This window comes from Orcinus orca, chromosome 3 (assembly GCF_937001465.1).
Source record: "Orcinus orca chromosome 3, mOrcOrc1.1, whole genome shotgun sequence".
NCBI classification, from domain to species: Eukaryota; Metazoa; Chordata; class Mammalia; order Artiodactyla; family Delphinidae; genus Orcinus; species Orcinus orca.
Window position 1 is genome coordinate 121,064,367 of NC_064561.1, and position 23,831 is coordinate 121,088,197.

At 42.1% G+C, this 23,831-nt stretch overlaps 1 protein-coding gene across 5 annotated transcripts in view; it reads right to left on the reverse strand.

The window, feature by feature from the left end:
* The window catches only part of RASGRF2 (Ras protein specific guanine nucleotide releasing factor 2), a 240,895-nt gene that overhangs the window by 39,728 nt on the left and 177,336 nt on the right, over positions 1-23,831 (reverse strand). For all 5 annotated transcript variants that reach the window (XM_033409052.2, XM_004281652.3, XM_049707660.1 and 2 more), the window contains one exon: positions 15,043-15,149. In XM_033409052.2, the coding sequence (XP_033264943.1) occupies positions 15,043-15,149 (107 nt within the window). The remainder of the gene's footprint in view (positions 1-15,042; positions 15,150-23,831) is intronic.

A 23,831-nucleotide genomic window follows, 5' to 3' on the forward strand; every position in this document is an offset into this window, starting at 1 on the left:
GGTTAAGGCTTTGCCTTCCAATGCAGGGGGTGCAGGTTCGATCCTTGGTTGGGAAGCTAGGGTCCCACATGCCTTGGGGCCAAAAATCCAAATCATAAAACAGAAGCAATATTGTAACAAAATCAATAAAGACTTAAAAAAATATGGTCCACATCAAAAAAATCATTTAAAAAAAAAAGAACAGCCTAACTGAAAATTTTAAGGAAGGGCATTAAGTTTGGAAGGAAACCCTACGGAGCAATACCATAGTAATTCTAAACCTTCCAATACCTGTTCATCACTTACTAGTTATTAACTACCCATAAGATTTAGAATCTTCAAAGAGGGACAGGATATATAGGAAATGTGTGCCTGACTATCAGGTAGGAGCTTATTATGTACCAGGAAAAGGTAGTAAAGTCCAGATATAATTAAACCCCAAATTTGGTAAGCACGGGTGCTCCTGGTGGGCCCTCAAATATTTGTTGGATGAATGGATAAAAGTTCCTGGGAAGGGTTCTTAACTTTGAGACGAGTGGTAATAAGCTACCTAATTCTTCTTAAACTGGCAGTTTGGGAAATTAGTTTAGCAGATGTGAAGTGGGAGGCTACGAGGAGAAGGCACAATGCAAAGTGTGGAAGCTATGTCAGAACAAAAATAACTGGGAAGAGGCAAATGGCAATGAATGACACCAACTCAGAGAGAAGGAAAAAGCCATGCAGAAAATCATTTGTTTGATCATTTTCTAATAAATGACTCTGCATGTGAATGACTTGCTAAAATTCAGCCTCTAGACCTGAAGAGCTGTGTGTATAAGAATTTTAAATATTGCCCTACAACCTTGAAATCAGATAGCTCCCAAGCTTACATCTTTAAGGTTCAAAAGAGAATCAGCCTGTTTAAAAAGCATTTATCAGAAAAAAAGAGAATTTTTCCACATGCTGTGTTTTCCATTGGTTTCTAGATAGGTGGTTAATTGATATGGATTGTAGCTTTCAAGACAATGGCAAGGATTGGAGGGAGAAAGAAAAGTTTGGAAGGGCCTGGGGTTTTTTTTGTTTGTTTGTTTGGGTTTTTTTTTTTAACATCTTTATTGGAGTATAATTGCCTTACAATGGTGTGTTAGTTTCTGCTTCATAAAGTGAATCAGCTATACATATACATATATCCCCATATTTCCTCCCTCTTGTGTCTCCCTCCCACCCTCCCTATCCCACCCCTCTAGGCGGTCACAAAGCATGGAGCTGATCTCCCTATGCTATGTGGCTGCTTCCCACTAGCTATCGATTTTACATTTGGTAGTGTATATATGTCAATGAAGGGCCTGATTTTAATCCTGATTTTATAACCTTCTTAGTTAATTAATGCCACATGCCAAGAAAATTTAACTCGAATAAAAGCCTTAGGAAAATGCTAGAATGTGTTCTCTAAGCTATGCTTTGTTCTCCCTTCCTGGATTCATGAGGGGAAAAAACTGATAAACAGCTGGTTGGTTTCCCCCACAGAGAAGAGACTCAGAGTCATAGGAATGTGGTAGAATTAGAACCTTTGACATCCATCCAGAGAGAAACTTTATACCAGGAGATGAAATATAGGTTGGTGACAGACTTGGAGCAGAGTGGAGAGGAGAGAAACACAAAGAAAATGGCAGCAGGTGAGACAAAACCTTAGACCCGAATGAACAATTTGATGCACCAACGTTAAGCGGGCTCCTTGGAGTCCTAAGGTGACTTAAAGTGATGGAGGGTTGCTAGTCCTGAGGACTCGGCTGCACGCCATGGTCTCCAGAAACGCTTCCAAGGTCCAAGAGTGATTATGAGCGTGCAGAATGCAAACTGGGAAAAATGAGGACCCCCTATGGCACCTTCATCAGAAAACTCTTACAGCAGAGATAAGAAGCTATCAAAGTACATAAAATCCCATGTGTGCTTCTCCGCATTTTCTCTGTCAATAAACTCCATCCACAAAAGGTTAAAGAATCCCACTAGTTCTAAAGGGAAAACGAAATTTCTGTCTCAGCAACTAATGGAAACTGAAAATAAGTTCCATTTAAGACGCTGGCTTCTTAAACTCTTAATTCTGTTTCACACTGACTTGAATAAATCCTGTTGTAAATGTCTTGCCAAGCTTTTTTTTTTTTTTTTTTCCCAGTACGTGGGCCTCTCACTGTTGTGGCCTCTCCCGTTGCGGAGCACAGGCTCCGGACGCGCAGGCTCAGCGGCCGTGGCTCACGGGCCCAGCCGCTCCGCAGCATGTGGGATCTTCCCGGACTGGGGCACAAACCCGTGTCCCTTGCATCGGCAGGCGGACTCTCAACCACTGCGCCACCAGGGAAGCCCCATTGCCAAGCATTTTTTAAAAGACAAGCATGGAAAGCTTAAGGAGAGTTTAAAGGATAACAACAGGGATGCATAAAAGATAAGAAAAAGCTCTGGTAAGCAGTTCAAGGAACTAGGATCTTCTTACTTGGTTGTTTGCTTGGACCACAGAAAAAGAGTTAGGATCTGTCTTCAAGATTAAAAAAAAAAAAAAGAGAAGCCATATTTATCAGATAATAGCTTCTTATATGTTATATTTTCTAGAGCAATTTGACAAATCATTCTTTTCTGCAGAAGAACCCCATATAGATCATTAGGCCAATTTTACAAATTTACAGTCAGCACATACTGGAATCCAGACTAGAATTCAGGTTTCCAGATTTCTCTCCTCACGTGAGTCCTTTTTGACCCAGAAATTAAAGTGAAATGTGATGCTATTCTGAGCGGAGGAGAGAACAATGTCAAAAACAACAACACACAGGTGAAAATAAGTACCAGCTACGTGTCCAGGAAATCAGTAGGAGCCGAAAGGACTTTAAGTTGCTGTCCTAATTAAACTGAAGACAGCATTTCCTATTTCATTTTGGCTGCCTTCATGGGAAGTCTGAGCTTGTGAACAAACGCTGGTTTGTACCTGGTGGATGTTTGAGATTTCATAGCTTAGACATTCAGAGGTCAACGGTGGTGGTGTGGACAGCTAGAAGCAAATGCGGACCAATTAATAAGGACGAGGCTAATATAAAAAGTATGTGGCCCACGGATTATATTCCCATTTGTTCATTTTTATAAAAGCATTTGCAAGGTTGAAGCAGTAGATGACTAATTTATCATTAAAAATAAATTTTTTCATAGCTGCCAGCATCTCACATTGTGACTGAATTCTCTCTTCTTGTTCCCGGCATCCCCCCCCTGCAAGAACCCACTGGCAGGGGAAGGCTCAGAAGCCCCCTTGTACTTAGGGGCCCCTGAGCGGTGGGGCTGCATCCCGATCCACCTGGGATAGGGGGGGACTGTCTGGGGTCCCGAGGCCTGGAGAATAGCGGGGGTTTTCTGACCTGTGACCGTGGACAGCACCAGCCCCAACTCCTGCCCTGGCCAGTGACCGGCGGAGACTGGTACACAGGAGCCTGCTAATCACTGTCTGAATGCGGGAGGCACTGCAGTGGTTTCTGGGAGGGAGAAAGAAAGGGCTCTGCCCCCCATCAACCTTTAGCAAATACAAATCCTTTGTCTAAGTGACACAGAGTCTAGGATGAAAGTAACTTTTCTAAGAGAAGACTTAGAGAGGGGAAGCAGTGTCAGTGCTAACAAAGATACGCTCACTGTTTTGAGTCAGAAGTGTTTTACTTTACATTTTGAGTGGTTTGCATCCCAAGCGTTGGCCGGAGAGATGGGGAGGCTGTGAGATTGTTGGTTAAGAGCCTGAGCTGGGCAGCCAGCAGCCCGGGTGCGAAACCTGGTTCTGCCACTTGCCACCTGCATCATCTTGGGCAAACTGTTTCATCTCCAGCCTTCAATTTCCCCATCTACAAAGCTGGGATTATACCTTCCCTCTCTCAAAAGGCTGGAGTGAGGAGTAAAGGACTTAGTATTTGAAGACTGCTTTAACAATACAGTATTGTTAAAGAATGTTTGAAAACACTGGAAGTCTGTCATTCAGAATGCATCCTCAGAGAGGAAACTGCCTTCTAGGTGGGGGGTTAGGTTTTCAATTTCCCGTAAAGGATGGTATGTAACTAAGACAATCTCAAACCTCAGGCTGGCCCAGAGATCATTTGCCTGGAATCCCATCACCTCTCCTCCCAGCTCGTGCCAGGGACACATCTCCCCTGGGAGTGGACATTGGGAAATCTCATCCAGCTGTGGTGAGGATTCGGGAACGAGGCGTTTGTAAAGTTCTGGGCATCTTCAGGAGTGTGAGGTCAGGAAGCACCCACGTGTGGCAGACAGTACTGTGGACAGGGAAGCACTCTTTCTCCTGAGAGAGCTCCAAGGTCAGGCAACCCTACTCCGAAGGCTGCCTTGTGAGTGGAAAGAAGATCTGTGGCCCAAGAGCAGACACTAGGCAGTGCATGTGGACAGGGCAAGTCCTCCACAGCAGACTGGTAGGAGTGAGTATAGACAAGAAGCGGGCTGAGCCCAAGGAGAGGAGAGGATAGGGCTGGAAGCAGGCAGAGAGCTGTCCGTCGAGGCGATGGGAGCTCAGTAGTTGGTTCTTTTTTATGTATTTCATTCTCCCGCCCACAACAGAAGTCTGTACTGCGCTTGTCCTGGCCCAACCTCCGTTTCAGATTTGCAGCAAAGGATAAATCTGAACTTAGTGCTTTAATCTGATGCTGGATTTTGTGTTTTACTAAGCAACGTCAACAAATTAAAAAATTTAAAAGGGCCCCCTGTCATCTGTCAAAATAAGAAACAGGAGATGAAATGATAAACTCCCATTTTAGGACACCCCGATCCCTGAGGTCTTTGAACATACTAAGCACTGGCCATCACAGCAGCACCCACTTTTCTGCCTCAATAAGTCAACAGGGCATGTTCTCGCTGTACCGCTGGCCTGGGGCTGCAGGCCCAAACCAAGCCTAAGGATGCTCATTGTACTTTCTTACTGGGAAAAAGCCATCATCCTCTCTGTCAGATTTATAACCCCAACACCAATGTTACATAAAGGTTTTGCTTTTGTCTACATAAGCCCAGTATGGGTGTGTCCCTCTTCAGCAGGCTCATTGGGGCCATAGCGGGGACCATCCATCAGGTTCCTGCTTCTGAGGAACGGGGCACTGCAGGGGAGTGTGGAAAGAACTCTGAGCCAGCCATCAGAGCTGGGCCTGGCTCCCTGCTGCACTTCTGAGCGGCCTGGAACTGTGCTTGTTATTCTGTAGCCACCAGTCCCTCGGGGCCAGAGGCTACTACTCTGGATGCTACGCACGTAGAACATTTCCACCACTGTAGAAAGTTCACTGGGCAGTGCTGATCGAACCTCCCTGAGACCTAACGGCTTCACAGGTCAAATAGGGGTAACGGCATTTTGTCTGAAAGCCTGGGTTCAGCCCAGACGCACCCTCACAGGGCTCTACCAAGAGCAGCCATCTGTAGTGTTCTGAGCATCCACCCAGAACAGTTACTCGAACAGGAGTTACCTTCCGTAACCCCTCACAACCCCAAGGAGTAAGCAGTACCATCCTCACTTTATAGAAGAAGAAACGGAGGCCTGGGGGAGCTAAACCATTTGCTCAGCCACAGAGCCGACACACGACAGGGCAGGGTTTCAATCCAGGCAACTCTGACTCTGAAGCCTGTGCTCTTACCCACATCATCCTGCTTTTCCAACAAGATTCTGAAGGCCCCTCTGCTCGGTATCCAGGGAACATGGACAGACGGCCTGGGTTCAGCTCCTACTAGGATTTTTGGAGGCGTAAGAACTTTCACCTCTGCTGCTCTGAGTGACTACAGAGTGGGGCTGTGAGGGCTGCTAACTCCTGTTTTATTCCCCAAACTACATTTATTTGTTAATTGTGTTCAGAAAGTGTTATAGAATATATTTTTTCAGGTTATATAATAATATTTATTTTCTGTTTAAAAGATTATTTTGGGCTACTCAAATACAATAGGCTTCATATTAGAATTTTTGAAAGCAGTTGTTTTCCCTAAGCACTCTCTCACTCTGACAATCAATTGTGGATGATAAAAATTTACTAGGTTTGTCCTTTCTTTGTCCTTTCCTTGATACACGTATGGTAGTTAATCTAGTTTGTAAAGGATACAAGTAAGAATGACTATAAAGTGACACTGTCACCTCATAACTGCCTCCTTTTAAGTTGACCTATTTTTATACCCTACCATGCAGCTAATATACAATAGCATACAAATAGCATTATAGAATATATATTTTTTTCTTTTTTTCTCCCTCCCACCCTCCCTATCCCACCCCTAGAATATATTTTTTAATAAAAAGACTAATAGGGTCTGTGTGAGTATGTGTATATGTGTGTATATATTTCTATGATAAAGTATATATAAAACCCTCTTATAAATGTATACATACTTACACCCTTATGAATATAAATTTTAAAAGTATCATACACAATGTTAAAAGCAAAAGAACAAACTGGGGGAGGTAATAGAAATAAAAGCAAAAATAAACAAATGGGACCTAATCAAACTTACAAGATTTTGCACAGTTAAGGAAACCATAAACAAAACGAAAAGACAACTTACGGACTGGTAGAAAATATTTGCAAATGATGCGACTGACAAGGGCTTAATTTCCAAAATATGCAAACAGCTCATACAACTCAACAACAAAAAAACAACCCAATCGAAAAACTGGTAGAAGACCTAAATAGACATTTCTCCAAAGAAGACATACAGATGGTCAATGGCACATGAAAAGATGCTCAAAATTGCTAATTATTAGAGAAATGAAATCAAAACTACAATGAGGTGCCACCTCACACCTGTCACAATGGCCATCATTGAAAAGTCTACAAATAATAAATGCTGGAGAGGGAGAAAAGGGAACTCTCCTACACTGTTAGTGGGAATGTAAGTTGGTACAGCCACTGTGGAAAGCAGTATGGAGGTTCCTCAAAAAACTAAAAATAGAGCTGCCGAATGATCCAGTAATACCACTCCTGGGCATATACCTGGACAAAATTATAATTCTAAAAGATACATGCACCCCTATGTGAATAGAAGCACTATTCATAATAGCCAAGACATGGAAGCAACCTAAATGTCCATCGACATTTATGATGGACATTTATGAATGAAGAAGATGTGGTGTATATATATATACACACACACACACACACACACACACAGGAATATTACTCAGCCATAAAAAAGAATGAAATAATGCCATTTGTAGCAATATGGATGAACCTAGAGATTATCATACTAAGTGAAGTAAGTCAGAAAGAGAAAGACAACTACCATATGATATCATTTATATGTGGAATCTAAAATGTGACACAAATGAACCTATCTACAAAACAGAAACAGATTCACAGACATAGAGAACAAATTTGTGGTTGCCAAGAGGGAGGGGAGGTGGGAGAGGGATGGATTGGGAATTTGGGGTTAGCAGATGCAAACTATTATATATAGAATGGGTAAACAACAAGGTCCTACTGTATAGCACAGGGAACTATATTTAATATCCTGTGATAAACCATAATGGAAAAGAATATAAAAAAGAATGTATATATTGGGGTAGCCAAAAGTTACAGAAAAACCCAAATGAACTTTATGGCCAACTCAGTATACGTATAACTGAATCACTTTGCTGTATAGCAGAAATTAACACAACATTGTAAATCAACTATAAGAATTTTTTTTAAAAGAACAAACTGGGGGAAATGAATGTAATTGGCAGATAAAGGGCTTAATCCTGATATATAACAAGTATATAATATCAATAGGAACAATACTAAAAGTAACAGAAAACTGAGCAATGCCCAACAAGAGAGACATTTGACTGGGAGGTGCTTCTCCAGTGCCAGAAATGTTCCATTTCTTGCTCAGGGTGGGAGTTGTACAGGTGTGTTCATAGGTAAAAAGTCATTGAGTTATACCCATGTTCAGTGCCCTTTACTTGAAGTCTGTAATATCTCAATAAAATGCAAAAAAGCATATAAACTAGGAGTTCTTCATCAGCAGCTAAATATGCTCTTGGTCCATCATACAATGAAGGTAAGAGGACTGAAGTGAGTTAGAAACCTAAGAGTTGAGTTATTTTGACAAAGTCTGTAAAATTACTCTTGCCAAGGCGACCTACACTTCCTGTACCATGAACAATAATGAAATAATCAGGCGGTGGTACTATTTTTCACAGATCTCATTAAATTGCTCTGTAGGCCATCCTTCCCCACCCTTTAGGGCGGGCACTAAAGCCATCCAGAAGCTTTACTTACAAGAACAATCTCTTCAATCAGAATGTCCAATCCAATATATTAATCCAAGTTCCATTTCAGTCCAGAATAAGCCATTTCCCTCCTGCCTCTGCCTGGCCTGCCTCAAGCCTAGAAGCCCACATGGGAGGCCCCTTCTTCTCTCTCCACAACCTCCTCTCTGCTTTCTTGCTAACACTTTGACCTTCCAGGGAAGGAAGGTAACCTGATGTTCTGGAGCAGGTGGAGCCTGGCGCTGGTTCCTACTGGATGTGGTGGATGGGACAGTGGCCAGCTCCTCCTTTTGTGGCACTTGGTGGGATTTTTGGAGACCTCTCTGCTGGGGACTTAAGGCCTGTTACCCCGACTCAGTCAGTGTCTGGATTTTGCTCATGCTCACGTCTACCCCAGTGTCTGGAACACTCTGGGGCTCAGTTCTTATTAGTAAATGAATGAAGGAGGTGAGAAAACTGAAAAGGGAGTAGCAATATTCCCTCCATAAACTCCTTTGGGAAGAAGATTTTTAGGTAAGTAGGCCATTTCAGTCTGACCTTACACTTTTTTTTTTTTTTTTTATGCGGGCCTCTCACTGTTGCAGCCTCTCCCGTTGCGGAGCACAGGCTCCGGACGCACAGGCTCAGCGGCCATGGCTCACGGGCCCAGCCGCTCCGCGGCATGTGGGATCTTCCCGGACCGGGGCACGAACCTGTGTCCCCTGCATCGGCAGGCGTACTCTCAACCACTGCGCCACCAGGGAAGCCCTGACCTTACACTTTTAAAACATGTAGGCTAATTTCCTTTAGCCTAGGATTAAGAAAATAAATGACTGTTTCATTCTCAGCCACTTGTCATTCAGATGGTATCCCTTATCTGATGAAGCAAATCGTAACCTGTGGACACAGCTGGAGGCTCCTTTATCAGTGCCATTCCATGGTCTGTAAAATCCCACAAACAAGTGGACAGAGAATTTTTTCAGAATTAGTTGATCAATAAGACAACTCAGGAAAATCAAAATTGCTGTAGATTATACATACGAGACCTTCCACAGAGACTCGAGTGTAGATCTGAGCTGTTTATAGCCAGCCTCCAAGTCCCTCCCTGGCTGTGCACAGAGGACACAAGCAGAAACGCTAATTCAAAAATATACATGCACCCCAATGTTCATAGCAGCATTATTTGCAATTGCCAAGATATGGAAGCAACTTAATGTCCATCAACAGATGAATGGATAAAGAAGATGTGAGATACGCGCGCGCACACACACACACACACACACACACACATATATATATACAATGGAATATTAGCCAGAAAAAAGAATGAAATTTTGCCATTTGTAGCAGCATGGATGGACTTGGAGGGCACTATGCTAAGTGAAATAAGTCAGACAGAGAAAGACAAACACTGTATGATGTCACTTATATGTGGAAACTAAAAAATACAACAACTAATGAATACAACACGAAAGAAGCAGACTCACAGATATTGAGAATACCCCAGTAGTTACCAGTGGGGAGAGGGAAGGAGGGGGGGCCATATAGGGGTAAGGGGCTAAGAGGTACAAACTACTGTGTATAAAATATGCTATAAGGATATATTGTACAACATGGGGCAATATAGCCAATATTTTATAATAGCTATAGAGTATAACCTTTAAAAATTGTGACTCACTATATTGTACACCTGTAACTTATAAAATATTGTACATACTTCAATTAAAAATTTTTTTTTTAAAAAGCTCTACAGTCCTGAAATATGCAAACACCTTGGAATTGTGTGAATGCCATGTAAGGCTGTCCGGCAGGACACCCTAAAGAAGGGTCTGGACACCTAGTGAAAACACTTCCTTTACTCAGAGTCCCTCTACACACAGCCCTGATTTCTGGTCCACTAGTGGTTGTAGTCTCTGACTTGGCTGACTTTGGAAACTTTAAAGGCTAGAAAATGACTTCCTGGAGAGAATGAACAACAGCAACATTAAAATATAAACTCAACGACTATTACTGGGCCTCTACCATGTACTCAGCATTGCGGAGCCAGTGAAAGGAGATACAAAGATCCTTGTCTGGACGGAGCTTCCAGGCTGGTTGGAGGGAGAGGAAGTGTGTATCTCTCCTGGCCTCAGCTGGAAGGGGTATAGTCATAGGCACCTATGTTGTACTTTATGTCCTTCATGCTTCTTAATCCAACGTCACCTTTAATTCTCACCACATCCTTAGGTGCGGTAAAACAGGGATGGTTGTTCTCTTTTTTAGAGGGGGAAATTAGAGCCCAGAGAGAATGAATGACCAGCTCAGGGCCCCAGAGAAGATATAATGGTGGAGCTGGAAGAAAAACACAGGTCCTCCCCGACTCTGGGCTGCGATGCATAGACAAGGCATATGGGAGAAACTCAGCTCGGCCTTGTGGCTTCACTTTCAACATGGAAGGAAAAAAATGAGTGAAAAAGCACTACAAAATGAGGAGCAATGAAGGCAGAGTATGTTCACAGATGAAAATTTTTAGAATCAGGAAAAAAATGAAATATTTTAGCTTTACCAAATACTAAAGAAAAGGCTAGAAGATTCCAGGAGAAGAAATGGCATTCTAGCACTACCTTTGGGGGGATGGGGAGAGTTGAAGGTGACATCCTAGGGAAATTTTTTATCTCTGGAGAACCCATACTTGTGCAACTCTTTATTTCTCCTGAAATAAGTTCAGGGTAGTATCTGCCGATATTAGTACCTTTGATGAGAAATGAGAAATAAATGCATGATATCCAATACTTTGTAGGAGACTCGATTTTCTAGATCATTTGGAGACAGATTTACACCTTGTTTCGCTGTGGCTTTCCTGTTTTCTACAAATTGCAATGGTGTCCCTACTTAGTCTACCATGTGAGAAAAAATGCAATTGTTAGCACGCTGCACTGCTTTGTGAAATGAGTACAACTCCCTACTCATTGTTTTAAAAGCTACTACTTCAGGTAGCCACAATAATGCTACATTCTTCCTTAAATGGACTCAACTGATATTGAATGAATCAAAACCCCTCTTGTCCCAGCCCTTCATTCGTGATGTGAAAACCAAAGACAACCTGGCAGAGTCAGATTATAGCCCAAGTTTTCAGACCAGCAGTCTCAACTCACAGCTGGACGTTGCCTTTGGAAGAGTAGAGACCTTTAGATAAACCTGAATAAAGGCATCAAGCTGTGCTGTTAATCCTTCTTTAAGCACCGTGGTGGTCACCCTGCTTAGGGTCCCTCAAGTCAGGGGCCGCGCTCCCACCTCCTCTAACTCACCTGGCTGGGGCTGTGCCGCAGCGGTGAGAGGAGACGCTGGGCACACAATGGGGCCTCTAGGACCGTGAGCTGAACCAGCTCTGTCCACTGGAACTATTTACTAATCCAGACCTGCTCTTGGTAACAACCCACTAAATTGATCCCACTCTCCATTAAGAGATTAGGACTGGTCTGGTCTCTATAATGGTCACATAGGAAACGTAATGAATTTGGAGAAAGAGTACATTTTAATTTTAATTACATTTAAAATAAAATGTAATTAAAATTGAATTTAATTACATTTTACTTGTAATGCCAGTTGGATAGATAAAGGTTTTGTTTAAAATCCATATGAAACTCTATAATGGTGCTATGCTCTTACTGCCCTTCAAAATTCAGAAGAGAGAATTAAAAGGAAAGCACTGACTTTCCCAAAATAGTCAAATAGCAACTTCTCTTGTAAGTGTTGTTTACCAACTTGGAAGTGAAACCTAAAGTCTAAACTTTGGATCCAGGCAATGAGGTGTAATTAAAAGCACTCTGGCTTTGGAATGGACAGACCTGGGCTCAAGTCAAGCCTAAAGCAGATCAGTAAAGGGAGGAAAGGAGACCTGGACACTGACACCAGCAAAGAAAGTCCTAAAGCACTTGCCAAAAAGCAGAAATGTTACAGAAACACCCTGCACCTCACGCGCTAACAGAGGATGATGGAGAACTCGGCTGAATGAGGAAAGGTGACAGGCTGTGCACATGATGATGTTATACCAGGACAATCGAACACTAACCACAGATCCCCACAACCCACTCACTCATGCAGGGAAGGTAAGAAAAGACAAATGAGTGAGTGGTAAGAACTGCCTTTGGCACGTCGGGGTCTAAATTTTATACCGTAATCCTGACAAGAGAAAAGACTGGATGCCTGAGCAATTTGTACCATCCACACATGTAGCGATGTATCCCATGATGTGGAGAGGGTCTGGGAAGCTGGGCTTCCCAGTGTGGTGTCCTAATGGGAATTGATTACAAAGTGCTTTCCCATGTGTGAGCACATCTGAAGTAACAGGCTGCAAAGTATCTGAACTGTCCAAACAAAAGACAACACCTAGGGGCTTTTTGGATTAGAACTAAAGGCCACCAGGACAATCTGAATAAAGAGACTCTTGCTTTCACATCAATCCATTTTCTATTCCAATGGCTTGGTGCTATTCAACTTGATATTGCCTGTATGCACACATGTATACATGCGTGTACAAGGTAGCTATCAAATCAGATGATAACATTTTGCTCTTAATCTCTTAACTATAAGTGACGGATTCAGCACACCAATCTCTTCCCATCTATGAGTTCTCTTTACCAAAAGTAAAATAACCCTAGCCTACTGTAATTTGATTTGTGGTACTTTTCCAGCTACTATAAGAGTTATACGTGAATTGTGAGGGATCCCTGTTGAGATTAGAAAAAGAGGGCACTGGGCTTCCCTGGTGGTGCAGTGTTTAAGAGTCCATCTTCCAATGCGGGGGACACGGGTTCAAGCCCTCATCCAGGAGAATCCCGCATGCCACGGAGCAGCTAAGCCCATGGGCCACAACTACTGAGCCTGTGAGCCACAACTACTGAGCCCACATACCGCAACTGCTGAGGCCCGTACACCTGGAGCCCATGCTCTGCAGCGGGAGAGGCCCACCGTGATGAGAGGCCTGTGCACCGTGGCGAGGAGTGGCCCCCGCTCACGGCAACTGGAGGCAGCCCGTGCACAGAAACGAAGACCCAACGCAGCCAAGAATAAAAACAAATAAATACATAACTTTATAAAAAAAGAAAAAGAGGGCACTGGGGATTGATAAAAGGAAAGTGAGGCTGATGGGGAAGCAGGATTAGAGCTCCTGAGGGAGGAGAGGAGGGAGCTGGGGCCAGGGAAACCTGGGCTGTGACTTTGAGTCTTGGCATGAACTTGCAGGGGCCAAGCTGTGACCGGGGAAGAGAGCAAATTAGCATCTGCTCAATTTTGTCTATCGAAGCTACTCTGCATCTCTAAGCCACTGTCGGATCCAGGAATCAGAAGCCAAAACTCTGAGTCAAAAACAAGAGATGATGGGATGGACAGTCAAGTGCAGGAGAAACATGACTCTCATGTTTTATCTGCAATGAGGCAAAAGGGATTCAAAGCGGCTCACTGAGACTGTGGAAAAGAGAGACTAGACATTTCAGTGAGCTAAGGATGGTTCTCAGAATTTGGGTCATACAGGATCCATTTTTATTTACTAAAGATGTGTAAGATGAAATGCTTACATACTTTACTTAATGTGCTGTCTTTGTTTTTATTTTAATTAGTATTTAAGAGTTGTCACAGGCTAACTGGTGGTGAGGTCCAAATCCCACTTCTTCCAATTAGTGAATTGTCTTGCCACAGGGGTTTCAGAAGCCTGGCCCTCATGTGACTCTCTCTGATGAACAGTCATTACCAAGGGCCAGGCGGCAGACCTCTGAGAATAAAATGAAGTGAGCCATGGGAATTCCTTGCATTTTTTCTTTTTCTCTACTCATTAGCTAACTCACATTTTATGTTTCCCATGTTCTGATCTGAGCCATGAAGGGCCCCCTTCTCTCTCTCAAAATCTCCTTGCTGGGTGCTAGCCAGCCAGTGTCCAGGAGGGCCCACCCTTTATCTGGCAGTGGGGGCATCGTTTGGCACAATTCATGCCTTGAATCCATGAGGCAAAGGGAGCCCTTGCTTTATTTTGTGAGATGGTGAAATCCATATAAATTCTATAAACTTGCACTGAAAACACACAAATAGATAACAAGCAGGTGTCCTGTCAGCATGATGCAGTTTAAAAACAGAGTACATTAGACTCTTGAACAACACAGATTTGAACTGCATGGGTCCACTTGTATGTGGATGTCTTTCAAGAGTAAGTTCTACGGTACTACACAATCTGCAGTTGGTTGAATCCTCAGATATGGAAGAACCACATATATCACATGACCATGGGTGCAGAGAGCCAACTATAAGTTATATGCAAATTTTCCACTGCGCAGAGGGCTGGTACTCCTAACCATCACATTGTTCAAGAGACAACTGTACTAGAAACCAAAACATCAAAGGGCATGAGGCAAAGTATCTTCTGAAATGGGCTGAGAAAACACTCCCTGACCAGACGCCAGAGTGTCTGGTACCAGAATGTTGCTTACTTCTAGGGGCACCTGCTGTTTACTTCCAAGAGGTACCACCCCAGGTGAGCCAACTCCACTTACAGAGAGGGCCCTGTGAACAGTGCTCCCGGGTGGCAGGGGACAGTGGCCCTGCCACAGCTCTAGTGCCCGCAGTGGGTGCTGTTGCCTGAGAGATGAGGGCAGAGGGCAGCCCTGCTTGACCTCTTGTGTCGTGCCCTTTGCAGATCTGAAACAGCAGATGTTAGCGGTACACGTTTGTTTGCTTTGATCTGTATGCCCACCCTCCAGCTTCTTCCCTTCCTATGTTCCAATTTCAAGGTTTCAGACTCCAACTCCAAAGAATCAGAAGGCGTTGTAATGACTTAAAAAGTTGGTTTTAAAACAAATCCTTGAAAGTAATTACCGAGGCCACTGAATTACCTGTGCGTGCTTTGAGACCCAGTGACGGAGGACGTTCAGTACGCGATTGGTGGCTGTTCTACGTATGATAAACTCTTTGTCACATGTTCTCTCGGTGTTGTTAAATCCTTAGGAGGAAAAGAAACACACACATGATGTAGTTAAAGCCACTCCCCAGGGACCTGGAAAAGGTCACTTATTTTGGGACATTGGTTAATGAAACTCCCAAATGACACATCTTGGCAGAGGAGCAAGTGGCTTCAGACTGTTGTGGGCTCTGCTTACTTACCTATTATACCCTCAGCGGCGAGGCCACCACCTAGTTACAGGTGCAATTAAATGAATAACGTGCACATATTTGTTAAAGGCCACTGATTAAAGCTAAAGCCGGTCTAGGGACACTTCCATTTGTGCCTGTCTTGTTATATAATAGAAAGCCAAGAAGGAGTTTTAACAAAGTACTTGAATCAACATTAGTTTATACTTTTGCTCCAAAGGCATTATATAACCACAAACATTTTCAATATCTGTAGATGGATGAGCCTTGGCTCCCCGATGATACAAATACTTTCTTGTGCACCCACGTATTGAGCAGCAGTATAGCATAGTGGTTAAGAACATGAACTCCACAGCCAGACTGTCTGGGTTCAAATCGCTGTTCTCCTACTATGTAAGTCATGGCTCCTCTTTGGCGACCAGTTTCCTCATGTCCTGCGGGATAAGTGTACCAACCTCAGAGACTTGTTTGGAGATTAAGTCAGTGCATGTTAAGCATTTAGAATGGCACTTGAGAAAATAGTGGGAGCTTATTAAAGTCACCAATAACCTCCATGTCTCTATATTCAAGGGATATCTATCATCTCTCCATAGGAAATCTCATCTAATGATCACCTATAAAAAATTACTCACATATATATGTCCCAAGATTTCTTCTCCGAACTTTAGACCCATATATCCAACTGCCTCTTGATATTTTCCTCTTAGATGTTTCAAAAACCTCAAACTCAATATGTACAAAAGAAAAACCGATGGCCTTTCCACCAAACCTTGTCCTTTTCCAGTGTTCCCCATCTCAGTAAAGGACCATCAGCCATCCAGTTACATAAGCCTGAAACTTTGGAATTGTTCTTAGGCCATCTCTCTTCTTCTCCCTGATAATTTCACCTGCAAAATAAATCTCAAATCTGTCCATGTCGTCATATCCACAAAGCCAAAACTGGCATCGAGCTCCAGCAATTATCATCTAGTCCACTGACAACAGCCTCCTAACTAGTTTCATTGTCACTCCTGCCCCCTCAAATCTGTTCTCTTTTCTGAAGTCAGAAAGATCTTCCAAAGGGCAAATTAGATGTGTCATTCCCCTGTTCAAAGCCCTTCAATGACTCAGGATAAATACAAAACTCCTTAACACAGCCTACAACGTCTTCCATGGTTTGCCTCTTAGCTCCCTCTCAGCCTTTTCTGAGACCATATTCTTCTATTTCATCTTCCATTTAACCACCCTTCTTTCAGCCCGTCATCCTCAACCCAGCGCCTTTGCATATACCGTCTTTCGCTCAGCGAAAGCCACTCTTTCTTCACTTCCCCAAATGAGCCCTTTCTGGCTTGAGCTGGGTAAATCCCCCATTGCACATCTCACAGCAACATGCACATTTACTTTCTGACACTTGCTACATTTGCAATTTTGCATTTATTTATGTGATTATTTGCGTCCTCCATGAAGATAAGGATCAGATATGTTTTTGCTGAGCATGAGCACATATGCGGCATGTAGCAGATGCTGGACACAATATATATTTGCTGAATAAATGAACAAAAGCTTGGATAGTAGGAACTAACTATTTACTTGAATATGCTACAAATGTAAGGATGATTCAGTGAAAGACTGAATGAACAGTCATCAGAACCTATGAATGAGTTAGATGAAAAAGTCCATGAGCTTCTAAAGGGCAGGGGCCCCTTCTCCATACTCCTCTTTGACTGTAGACAGGCATATTCTACCCACTAGCAGACACTGTCAGAGGATGATGATGTGCTCTTGGCAGACTAGATATCCTGAAAAAATCTTTTGCTATTAGAAGCTTAGAAATTCTGGGTAAAATATAATAAATATCTTTTAAAATGCACAGCTGAGTTTTCAAGAAAATAAGGAATTTTCCAGGGTCAAACACACAGAGAGATCTGAAAACCAGAACTAAGCCTCTGAATTATTGCTGTCTGCCTTAAGAGGAGAAGCAGTTTACCAGTCTTGGTAACAGGAGATGTGGATTGTAAATCCACGTGATTCAGGAGACGAAGGCCCAGGAAGTGTGAGTGCCAGAGTTAGAACTGAGACTCCCACATAAAGTTGGAACTCTCAGAAGACCATCCCCTCTGCCCAAGAGAGGATTAGCAAAAGAAATTCTCCAACCTATAAAAGGAGACAGTTAAGAAACTTGACTGTCTTAGCCTGGATCTCAGTGAGGGTGAAACAAAGGCTCCCTGAGAACTGATAACCACAGGCGCACCTCATGTAGGTTCGAAGCCCAGACTGAACCACTACTGGCTGGCCCCAGCCAGTGATAACTCCGGAGGCCCTGACAAAAGCACACACAAAACCGCTCCGGAGGGACAAACGCTCGCCCTCAGCCTATACTGATGACCAAAAAGAAAGGCCTCTGAAGAAAACCTCAAAATCCCAGAGTACAAAACACACAAGCCATCCACCATGAACAAGGGTCTGTAGACAAAGGGATCGGGAGCGCCCCACCTCACCCCCCTCCACCACCAAGAATTTCACAAACTAGAACTATGCAATAGTTCTAGTTCAAATAACCTAAAATTAGGATGTTTATAAAGTCTAAAGATATAAAAGTAGGAACTGAAAACATGTGAAAAGAATTTAAAATATTTCAAGTCAGATTTTACAAGAATCACATAAAATGTCTTCAAATTAATGGAATTATTCTTTCAATTACTGCTGACAAATAGACAAGCTGAAATTTAAAACAGAGATAGATATTATAAATAAATACAGGTTAGACCCAGTTGAATAAAGAGTAAACTGTAAAGAGATCTGAAAAACACATCTGAGAAAATTACCCAAATGCAGTACAAAGAGCTAAAGAGGTAGAAAACAAACACATATATATGGAATGTAAAAAAAAAGGTTCTGAAGAACCTAGGGGCAGGACAGGAATAAAGAAAGCAGACGTACAGAATGGACTTGAGGACATGGGGAGGGAGAAGGGTAAGCTGGGACGAAGTGAGAGAGTGGCATGGACATATATACACTACCAAATGTAAAATAGATAGCTAGTGGGAAGCAGCTATAGCACAGGGAGATCAGCTCGATGCTTTGTGACCACCTAGAGGGGTGGGATAGGGAGGGTGGGAGGGAGACACAAGAGGGAGAAGATATGGGGATGTATGTATATGTATAGCTGATCCACTTTGTTATACAGCAGAAACTAACAACACTGTAAAGCAATTATACTCCAATATAGATGTTAAAAAAAATAAAAAAACAAAGAGGTAGGAAAGAGGGGAGACTGGCTATCTGATTGGGAGCATGGACCCACGTGCTATATTACAGCAAGACCATCCGTATCAGCTGAGCACATGAGAGCACAGTTAAGGCAACTTCAGTTAATGAGTGAGCAGCAGCCCCGTTAATAAAACTTGATCTATCAGGATTTACTACAGGTATGCCCCTCAGATAGCTAGTTTATGTATCTGGTTTAGGGAACTTCTAAATTGGTGGTTTAAATAGAATTGACAGAGTGTTTCTAAGATCAAAGACCTCCATCTGTTGTTGATCAAGCAGTGAAAAAGATTCCCATTTTTCACAGATTTTAAAGCTCTGTGATCAGAGCAGCAATTTTCTGCAACTCGCCAGATTTCCTCCTTATTGCAAACTACCATCTAAGCTGGGGGCTGCTTGGGCAATATTTATTTCTGAATTTAAACGTGAACCATATAGCGAATTGGTGGCAATATCCAGGTAGAAGGCATTCTGTCCTAAAATCATGGATCCACCCCCAAGAAGTTCTTATGCCATTTTTTGGAAGAGCAAAGAGCAAATCTTTGTGGAGCTTTAAACATCTTTCGCTTGTCAAATGTCACAGCACAACCAAACTCCACAGATACCCGAAGAGTTTGTTTTACTAACATCACACATCTGGAATACTGTCACCTCGAGATTTCTGTCTTTCCAAATTATGCATGTCTTTTTTTCAGTTGTAGGCACTGGTCAAACAAGCTAATTTGGGCAACAAAAGCCATCTGGAAAAGTGATAAGAACCAAGTCACCATACGTGTGAATTTAAGAATGAGATTCAACTTTATGGTCCTTCCCCCAGACACCTTGTGAGTCATTCTCTCCCTTATAGCAATTGGTAGATGCGACGTCTCTCTGATTAAACTATACACTCCCTGGTGAAGGGATTTTATCTCAGGCATCTTTGTAGGCCCTTCAGCTTTGCACATAGGCACTCAGCAGTTATTTTTCTTAGCAAAAATTGCAGCACTCCCAATGAAAACTATTTGAAAGTGTCTGCAGATGCTATGTATCCGAATAAAGGGCATTTTTCCGCCATATTGCCATGATGACTATGTATTTGAAATCTATCACAAGCAGGACATACAATAAAGTAGTGGGGAGGGAGGCATGGAAATTTTAAAATAGAGAAAAGGAGGACATTTTTCATTTTGTACTCCAAATGATGTGATACTTAGCTAACTTCACTGCTTACTTTGTAAGAGGCAAGTAAAATAATGGTGAGATGGAACTAAGATTACGTGTAGGTGGATTACGGACTTGTCCAGTTAGAGCTGAGGACAAACTGTCAAAGACAAGGAATTCTTGAACATGGGAAGGTATTTTAACATCTAAAGTAGATCGCCAAGAAGTGGACCATGGAGTTGTTGTTAATGCCAACAAAGCATCTTTAGGCCATCCTCTGACTTGGTGAGGAAAGTTAGAGTACAATCAGGAAGAGCTAAAAAGCACAGAGATAATATTGATGTCAGTGGTCCATGGTGATGGGCTGCCTGGAAGGAAAAGTAAATGCTAACTATTGGTTACTTTAACCACATTTCTAGAACCTGTTTCTTATTGTGAATAATTTTATCCCCAGCACCTGGCATTGTAGGTCTTAATAAATTTAGGCTTATTGAATGAATGCATTGAGATCACTTTAATGACTATATCAGTGAGGCAATTAAGAAAAATGCCACAACAGTGATGAATAATTTTTCACTTTATACAAATGGGACTCAATCTCTCCAACAGCGTCAATGTTATCCATGTGCTTTACTTTGTCCGGTAGATATCTTTCTTTAAAAATCATGTGCAGTACAAAATCATATAATTGGTTTGTACATTTCTGTGCACTTGGATTACAAGTGTATTTCCACTCTGGTTGTTGGCATGGAAAGATCGTTCATATTTATTGTTTCTTTGTGCCAGGCATTGTGCTAGGAGCTTAACAAGTGGTCTATATTTTAACCCTTGAAATAATAACAATTGGCATTCATTGCATGCCCACCAAGTACCAAATATAGGACCATGAGTAATGTGGCTTGTTCAACAACAACGGCAACAAAGTAGGGTAAATGTTGTTTCCCCCATTGACAGACAAATAAACAGGGAATCAGAGAGGTTAAGAAACCTGACAAAGGTCACAGAGTTAATAAGTGGCAGAACCAGGACTTGAGCCCAGGTCTGCCCATTTCCAAAGCCAGAGTGCTTTAAATTATACCTCATAGCCTGGATACAAAGTTTATACGTTAAGTTTTACTTGCAAGTTGGTAAATATTATTAAAGCTACAAGAGAAGATGCTATTTGACTACTTTGGGAAAGTAAGTGTTGTCCTCTTAATTCTCTTTTCTAAATTTTGAAGAGCGATAAGAACATAGCACCATTATAGAGTTTTATACGGTAATGGATGTTAAATGAAAACTTTTATTTATCTAACTGGAATTAAAATTTTCTCAAAGTGTACTCTTTCCACAAACTCATTACATTTCCTATGTGACCATTATATAAACCAGGGTTTTTAAAACTTCCAGTCATGATCTATTAATGGGCAGTGAGATCAGTTTAGTCGGTTGTTATCAGCATTTAAACAATGAAATAGATGAAAACTGAGTAAGTTGTACATAGTGAGAGTGAGTATTCTTTAGAGAAAATTTTGTACCAGTTGTGTGTGTGTGTGTGCGTGTGCGTGTGTGTATCCTGGATCAAAATGTAAAATGTATGAGAGTGGGTTGCAATAAAACAGTTTGAAAATGACTAATACAGACAATCTGATTATTAGCACTATGTTTAAACCAACTGCATTAATCTCCCAGAAATTCTGGATAACTAAGTCCATTCCTTACTCTGAAACATGTCTGAAGGAACAAGCAGAGGACGCTCATCCTCTTATGGTCCCCCCTTTGTTTCTGTCACTAAACACTCTTCCCATTCTCCACCCAATCCTCCAGGTTGTCCACCTCTGCCTCATACCTTGGTTTCCGGTCTGTTCTTGAGCTGACTCCAACCAGTTCTCACTCCCTCGGGGACATGATTCTCTCCCATGGGTTTTTCTACATATTCCAACCTGACTCCTCCAGTTCCACCGTTTCCCCAAATCCCTCATTCCTTGTAAGAAATGCTTCTTACAAGATATTTCCATATTAATGACACATTCTTCTCTCATAAAAAACATATCCCAAAATCAAATTTATGTTTTTTGCTCTCAAGCGCTTCCCCACCCTAACTTTCCTGTTGACTTAATGGAACAACCATGGTTTCCACTTCTCAGGTGGGAAACCTCACGCCTCTCTGTCTCTCCTTGCTTTTTCCCATTAGGTCAACAAATACTGTTAACTTTTTGGTAGCATCTGTCAACCTATGTTCCAGGTTCTCTGTAGGTATTGGGTGAACAAGAGATGTGGTCCCTGCTCTCATGGAGCTGGCTCTTTAAATGGGGAGAAGATAGCCTCCAAACAAGTAAAACACCAAAAATGTGTAATTCAAAACCCTGCAAATGAGCACGGTGCTGTTTCTTCAAGAGTATTCTCAAATATCCCTCTAATTTGTTACTGCTCCAGCACCAAGTACTTCTAATGTCTCCCTGTTGTCCACTGAACCAAGTCTGGAATATTTTCCTGGTATGAAGAGGCTGTATTAGCTAGTAAACTGAAAAAAAAAAAAAAAAAAAAACAGGCTAATGCAGACAAACAGATTTGCACATACACTGTGCTGAACATTGTGATAACAGTATTCACTGAGCCTATAAAGTAACAGACTCATTCTTGAGATATGATCTAGAATAGCTACAATTATGGAAACTGAACTTTAGTCTGTATATAGTAGGAAATTTGGTGTAGTAATCTACTGGTACATTCAATTACTCCTATTTTAATGGACTCTTAGTTGGCAATCTTTTGTTTGCAAAGGGACAGAACACCCAATTCAAACTCGCTTAGAGTAAAAAGGGAATTACTATTTTATATATCTGGAGATAGTTCTAGATTCAGATCCTGTTTGATTCAGAGGCTGATGTTAGCCTGGCCCATGTCTATTTCTCTTTAGTGCTTTAATTCTGCTCTCATTTCCAGGTAGCAAAAATGGGTAAGGCCATGCTAGACTTATAACCTCATATCACACCATCCAGAGGATGAGAGTGCATTCTTTCTGGTACCTTCCACTAAAGATAAAGGAATTTGTAACCTAGAAGTCCTTCAAAACATCAATGAAATGCAAAGATGTTTTGAAGGACCTCTAGGTTACAAATTTCTTGCCAAACTGCACCATACCCCTTCCTCAAACTCATATCACGACGGCAATGGTGGGGGAGGTGCCAGAGATGGCGGGGAGACGCATGCGTGTGTGTGTGTGTGTGTGTGTGTGTGTGTGTGTGTGTATGTGTGTGTGTGTCATGAAGAGGTAAGCTCCCACTCAAAGCACATGGCCAGAAATGTGAAAGGACTAATGAGGCAATGGACAAATTTTGCAGAGTGGGTTTTAAAAAAATTTTTCTCTAAGTGTATCCTTATCCTTGGGTTGTAAAGTTCTTCTCCGTACTCAGTTTAACCTGAGATTTTCTCTAAGTACAATTAACTGTAACAATGAAAAAAAAAACACATCCTTGTAGAATGAGGAAAAGAAACTCAGCAGGTCTATCATTATTTACGATGAAAAAATACATGAAGAATGGCAAAATCGGTATCTTCCCTTTGCCTTCACTTTTCAAAAATTCAGTAACTAAGACTGTCAGCTGAATTGTTCTCATGGATTTTTAAAAATATGTGCTGTTTAGATTCTTGAAGAAATGATTATATACTAAGTTTAAAACAAAACTTATTGAGAACCATTGGGTGTTACTTCTTTTAATTCTCACAATTGTATAAAACACATTCCTCATTTTTACAGATGAGGAAACTGAGGCTCAGAGAAGTCCAGTAGCCACCTAAGGTCACAGATGGTAAAAGCCAAGCCAGGATTTATGGCGAGGTCACTGGATTCTAAAATCCAGCCTCTTCCCACTGAAACACCCCGTCTGAATGCCTATTCACAGGAAGCGCTAGCTGCCCATGTTTATCGCTATGTAAGCTCCAGCCCTCCCATTGCTGCCATCAGCTTTTGTGTTGGTGTAAAGATGCAACAAGGACACACAGCCAGTATGGAGGGCGACGGTGACTTCTGACAAAGAAGAATGGGGTCCTTTGAGGAGTCGGCAACAGGTGAAGCCACAGAGTAAGCAAATTTAAATGAGTTTTCAAGAAAACTGCTGAGACAAGAAGAAAAGAGACAGGCTAGAAACTGAGAGGGGACACAGGT